We start from the raw sequence: 6,283 nt of genomic DNA, 5'->3' as shown, positions 1-6,283 counted from the left end.
AGGGCAACTGGCTGATGGCATGTTTTTCTGCCTCCATTTGAAGCATTTTCTTAAATTACCATAAAATTAATACAGGTAATAAACCTGATAATGAGAGAGCTCAAGGAAACTAAGACTAATTTTAATATTTCCCTTATATTCTGCAGCAGAAATGCTGCTGTGTGGTTTTGTTGATAACTAGCAATTAGGTACAAAACAAAGTTGTAATGAGATATCTGAAGAAGATGCCTTTTATTAGTTTTTAAATTCTACTGCAAATATTTTTTCATTGCTTATGGCCTGAAAAGGAGAAACTGGACTGAGAACTACTACTGCTTTTAAGAGACCTTTAGCATTAAATCATCATGTGAATTAACTTGACATGTCTAAATAAGTCATATTATACTTCATTACAAACATCACCCTTTTCCCCCCCAAACTAGGTTACTGCACAACTTTCCTCCAAAAGAGGATGCAAATGGTAACAGAAGCTCAATGTTCATTATGAGTAAAACTAACTGGAATCAGTTAGGGGTGGTGAGGACTGTTGGGCCAATCCCCCTTTCATTGAAAGTCAAATATTATTTCTTCATTAACAAAGCCACTCTGCTTCCTATACACAGGAACTTACTTTAAATAAATGGGAAGAAAAAATCAAAGGGCAGCTTGGCATCAATGGTTGGCTGAGCCTTATAACCTGCCTCAGCAGGTGCAGACACATCAATGAAAATAACTGAGGAAGAAACCTGAACCATTCTTTCATTTCCTGAATAAGCCTGAAATTAAAAGTAAGAGTTATAAACATCACATAAAACATCACACTACAGTGATGGCACCGGGGTTGTGGTTTGTTCCATTTTTTGACTCCATCAATGATTTATAGTTTTGAATTACATCAAAAAATTAAAGCTCTCAGTAAAATGGAAAAAAAAACCCACCCAAAACATGTTTTATCTTTAACTGCCTTGTGCTAGCATTGTAAGGGAATCAGAATGACCATAAAGTATTTTGAGAGCCTTGAACTATGCAAAGTATATCCTTCCTCTTGGGATATATTATATAAGTAGATATACAATTCTACTTATAATTGTAGTTTAAAACTTCATCAGAGTATTTTTAAGACTGGGATTTAACCACAGTGTTCATTTTCTCAAATCATGGTAAAAATCGCATGAAATACTTTAGTTCTAGAAATGTCTTATTCCACCCCTAAAAGAAAATTAGTCATACCAGAGGAAATGAGGATAGAATTAGGCTTGCTGTAACATTCACTATTTTCGCTTGTGGGTTTACTAAGGATCCATATTTAGTCCATTTCACTTCTATTTCAAATGCCACTGGGATCTGGCATGAGTCCTAAAAAAGAGCACAATCATACCAATTAGTGTGAAGTGTTAGACCATTTCAAGACAAGTTAAGGCTAACGTTTAACATTCTATTACTATAATTTAGCCTTTAAGAAAATGTTCTGCATAAAAAAAAAGTAGAATTTAGAAGTTCAGATAAAAAAAGCAAGAACCTGTTTTTAAGTACCCTATGTACAGAAATATCCACTACCTTGAGCATCATTTAAAAAACCCATGAATTTCTTAAGAGACACAAAAGAGAACAGTGGAAATTAACCAGGAGCCCAAAACAGGGGACCTAGTTTCAACACTGGGATTCACCAACTGGCTGACCACCGGCAGTGCACTTAATCTTTGGTCTTTTGGTGGCTCCATCTTTAAAATAGGGAAAATCATTCCTCCAGTATTTTCCTCACCCTATGAAGGGAGGAAAAATAAGAGTGCTCTGAGTCCCTCACGAGAGGGTTCAGCAAATGGAAAAATTGCTGAAGATTAAATTGTTCATCATGGAATTGTGAAACTTGTCATTTTGCACAGGAAAGTCCCACACCCTCCGTTTTCCCACCCAAAATGGAATGTTTGACAGATGGTGGTCTACGGACTTGTCCTTAGGTTTGAAGATGATGCTACTGGTAAGACTGTACCAATGGGGGTGCGTTACATACTCCAGAACACATACATGCTGTGCCCATGAAAATGCAGCAGCTCCTTGCTGCTTGGGATGAGCATTAATAATAATGCTATTTATTAAGTGCCTACTGTGTGCAAAGCATTGTGCTAGGCGCTGGGGCAACTGCAAGGAAAACAGATGAGACACCAATGGTTAAGGGGGGAAAGATATGTCTTGCCATCAATGGGGCAAGCACTTGAAGAGTTAGAGCAACAGTGGTTAGAGTTTATATTGAATTATCCACACTTTCTCACCTGCTCCCCCTTCTGCCCAGTGGCACACACTGAGAGATGGTTGGCAGGGATAAAACACTGTTGTTTCTTTACCTGTTTCATAAGCCACTTTTTAATGATATTTGTTAAGCACTTATTATGGGTCAGGCACTGTTCTAAGCTGTGGGGTAGACAGAAGGTAATCAGATTGGACACAGTCCATGTGCCACATGAAACTCACAGTTTAAATCTCCATTTTACAGATGAGGTAACTGGGGCACAAAGAAGTTAAGTGACTTACCCAAGGTCACACAGCAGACAGGTGGCAGATCCAGGCTTAGAACCCAGGTCCTTCTGACTCCCAGGCCCATGCTCTATCTATGAATATGATACTTAGAATGGCTTAGTAAGGGTTGGAAAACAACCATACAAGGAACAATCTATTTCATAGCTAGGTTCCATGGTATTTAATGTCTTTAAGGGTGCACTTATTTAGTTATTGACTAAATGTTTGAATTAAACTGAGACAATATTGCTGAAATGTCTCATGGGGAACTACCGAGGATAATAGTTATGTAAATATTTTTATACCTTTTTAATATTTGTCTCTTCGTGTTTACCAACACTGTTGTACTGTAGTTTCCCAAGTGCTGAGTACAGTGCTCTGCACACAGTGAGCACTCAACAAATACCACTGGTTGATTAATAATTTTTGCAGAGAAATGAAACCTTCAGTTTGTACATTTAAGGCAGCTGACTGGGGTGTACAAATAGTCCATATTTATTTTTAAGAATGTTAATTTTCTATCCGAATATATAAAAAACTTTATTACAGTATACTCGCAAAAGGTAATAATAGTATTCTTTTTAAGAAGCTTGACTTAAACTGGATTAAGTCTCTCAGATCTCAACCCCAAGCCCTTTTATATGTAAGCACTGAGAAAAGGGGCTGGAAAAAATGACAGGCTGGTGTGGAGGAGGGAAATTCTTACCACAGTGTCTTTTTTAGGGCTTTAAAAATCCACCCCATCTGCTAGTTATCATGCTTGCCAAAATGGTGTCTGATAAGTTGAGTCCCAGTTAGATTACTCACTAAATGGGCTAGAGCTCATTAAATTAAAACTACCATTTGAAAAGCTCTGCAAAACCACCCCTGATGCAGTTGCATAACAAAGTAGTGAGTATCCTGGATGGAGATCCTGGATGATGGCTCCATTGATACATATTTGCCCAATGGTTTCTCAGAGGGAGCTAGAAAATTTACCACATACTTGAGCTTTCTATAAATGTCAAAAAGCCTCAAAGCTTCTGGGGAGAAAGGTGTAGTTTAGTGAAAAGGGCACAGGCCTGGGAGTCAGGTGCCTGATGTGTAACCTTGGGCAAATCACTTCACTTCTCTGTGCGTTGGCTATCTCATCTGTAAAATGGAGATTAAGACTGAGAGTCCTATGTGGGACAGGGACTGTATCCACCCTAATTAGCTTGTATCTACCCCAGTGCTTAGTACAGTGCCTGGCACATAGCAAGGGCTAAACATATATCATAAAAAAGTCACAATTTCTCTGTTCTTCATCTGTAAAATAGGAAACCCAAAGCTGTTCGGCCCCCCACAACCCACTTAGACCCCCATGTGTAACATCTGATAGTGCTGAATCTACCCTAATGCTGAGTACTTGACACCCAGTAAGAATTTCACAAATGCCACCTATTCTTATTATTACTGTAAAGGTTTCATCAAGATCCATTAGGTATATTAGCAATGGTTCTTTCCCATGCCCTCCAACCTGTTCTTTTCATTTTGAAGGGGAGGTAAGAATTAGATTTTTAGCCCCCAGAATTCTAAATGCCAGAAATATACTTGCCCATATCATTGATAAAACAAAGCTCAGCATAAAAACATGCTGATTACTGTGGTCTGAGCAGTCCCTAATCTCTGAAGGGAGATCCTGGAGGCTCAGCTCTAAGCAAGTGATCTTTATTCTGACACCACATTATCTCTTTTGTTATAAATACAATGAAAAGTATAAGAAGATTTAGTTGAAAGAGTGACATGGCAAAGACAGGCCTATTAAAGGAAAAGATGAGTTCTTCATTTATGGCTCCTATGATAGATGCCCACCCACATTCCTAAACCAAAGACAAAAGAAAAAAGTGAGTGGGAGAAGAATTACATACAGCAGTGGTCTACTGTGAAGTATAAGCTCCATTAAGTTCTTTAGGGGTTTTGAATAAAAAGCATTGGACGGGTAGGCAGCTGCTGTAGACTGAAGATGAGATATGTGTCACTGGTACTGTTAATTGAGAAGAAAACCTGTTCCCTTTAAGACTGTCCATGTGTCTAGATAATCTCATAAAGTATTTTCTGGTCATATGTTCCCAGAGGGAAAGAAAAACTAGTACAAGTCAGCACTAAACTATTTTTATTTTCAATCAAGCAATACTATTAACTGAGTTGCCTACTAGTGTAGAGCACTGTACTAGCACTCAATAAATGTAAATGATTAATTACACATTTGGGAAAATTCATTATAATTTTTTTCTGTTTGCTCCAGGACGGCAATGCTCTTATCTTGCCTCTATTGTAGTCTTCCTACACTTAGTTCAGTGCTTGGCACACAGTAGGTGTTCAATAAATACCAATGATGATAATGATGATGTTGGACTGGTCCCCAAATATCTATATATGCCAAGAAGGAAGGCAAGAACCGAGACCAGGACAATGCAAAGGATAAATCTGGAATATGTCCGTGACACCTCCTGGTGTCAGGTAATATGCACTGGCACAGGATAACTGTCACGAGAGCAACAGCTATGCTTGACAGATGATGACAGATTAATTTACTGGCAACTGGCTACCTAGCTCCCTGCCTCCCAAACCCAGACTATTTCCAACCAGGGTTCAGGAGAATCAGGTAATTCTCGACCCCGTTCCCTTCCTCAATCCTAGCTCGTGATCATTTCACCCTCTTTTCCTCCATGATCTTGGCCTTCTCTAATCCTGAAGCTGAAACAGAAGAAATAGGGTCAATATGAGAGGGGAGAAAGAAAAGGCAGTGGGAGAAGGAAGGGAAGATAGGAAGGAGAGAGGAGAGAAGTAGAAAAAGAAAGGGAGGAGGAGATGGAGAAGAAGGGAAAGAAGAAGATGGTACAGATCCTCCTCTTCCTCTGCTGCTTCTCTCACCTGCACAGATTTCCTAGACTGGGCCTTCTCACCTCTGGCTCCATGAGGACAAGTTATCAGTCTGCTTCACCAGGGATCAGCTCACCTAGGCAGCCTGGAGGATCCACCAGACCAGGAGATGAGTTGTGGTTCCAGAGTCCCTGCGTGCATCTCATAGGTAAGGATAGTAGCAGGCAGACCCACTGATGACGGCCCACAGACAACAGCGAGAAACTGACCACCCAGTGGCTTGTCCAAGCAGGGGTTGGGGGAGATGGGCATATAGCTCATCCTCTCCAGACCCTGAGGCTGGGCATTCCCAACATCCTCTTGGAGTTTGTGCCAAGGCAGTAACACCTTCCTATGTCAAGCTCACACCATTGATTAAAAAAAAAACACCAAGAATTTAAAAATATCTTTACCTTTCCAATTTCTGAAGGAGTGAGATGATGAATAGGCACCCAGTCCAGCACACTCTGGGTCTGAGAATTCCCAAAAGAGGCTACAAATTCTGGGAAATTTTGTCCTTTCAGTATAGTCTTCATTTTTTGCACTAATACTTGGCATTCTGCAGCTCTGGTGAGTCTTTCAGAAAAAATAAAGTGACAACTAAAGGACTATTGAACAGTCAATAATTAATAGGCTATTAAGAGGGGCCAATGGCCATTATTCTTATCCCCACAACTGTCTTTACCCAACAAAATGTAGACTATTATATATATAGTGGCAGTGGTAATTAGTCGATTTCAGCCCAGTGCATTTAGTTAGCAAGATGTATAGAAAATGATAACCTGCAGGTTTTCCCTGATATTTGGAATGCAATAGTTTTGAGTTTGGAAAAACAGAATTATTTGGAGGACATGCATATTAAATACCTACCCAAATGAATAAATCAATGGTATTTACTGAACACTGA

At 39.5% G+C, this 6,283-nt stretch overlaps 1 protein-coding gene across 5 annotated transcripts in view; it reads right to left on the bottom strand.

Annotated features, from left to right (window-relative positions):
- TCTN1 (tectonic family member 1) overlaps window positions 1-6,283 on the bottom strand; it is a 31,101-nt gene that overhangs the window by 280 nt on the left and 24,538 nt on the right. For 3 of the 5 annotated variants that reach the window (XM_029058803.2, XM_029058804.2, XM_016225492.3), the window contains 3 exons: window positions 5,790-5,952; window positions 1,210-1,335; window positions 611-755 (listed from right to left, as the gene is read on the bottom strand). In XM_029058803.2, the coding sequence (XP_028914636.1) occupies window positions 612-755; window positions 1,210-1,335; window positions 5,790-5,952 (433 nt within the window). In that variant the 3' untranslated portion in view covers window position 611. Of the gene's footprint in view, window positions 1-610; window positions 756-1,209; window positions 1,336-5,388; window positions 5,529-5,789; window positions 5,953-6,283 lie in introns of those variants that run through there. The other 2 variants (XR_001604172.3, XM_029058805.2) reach the window with 2 other exon arrangements.

The sequence above is a fragment of the Ornithorhynchus anatinus genome, chromosome 2 (genome assembly GCF_004115215.2).
Source record: "Ornithorhynchus anatinus isolate Pmale09 chromosome 2, mOrnAna1.pri.v4, whole genome shotgun sequence".
NCBI lineage: Eukaryota > Metazoa > Chordata > Mammalia > Monotremata > Ornithorhynchidae > Ornithorhynchus > Ornithorhynchus anatinus.
The sequence above is the reverse complement of the archived record's forward strand: the minus strand, read 5'-3'. Positions and strand labels throughout refer to the sequence as shown.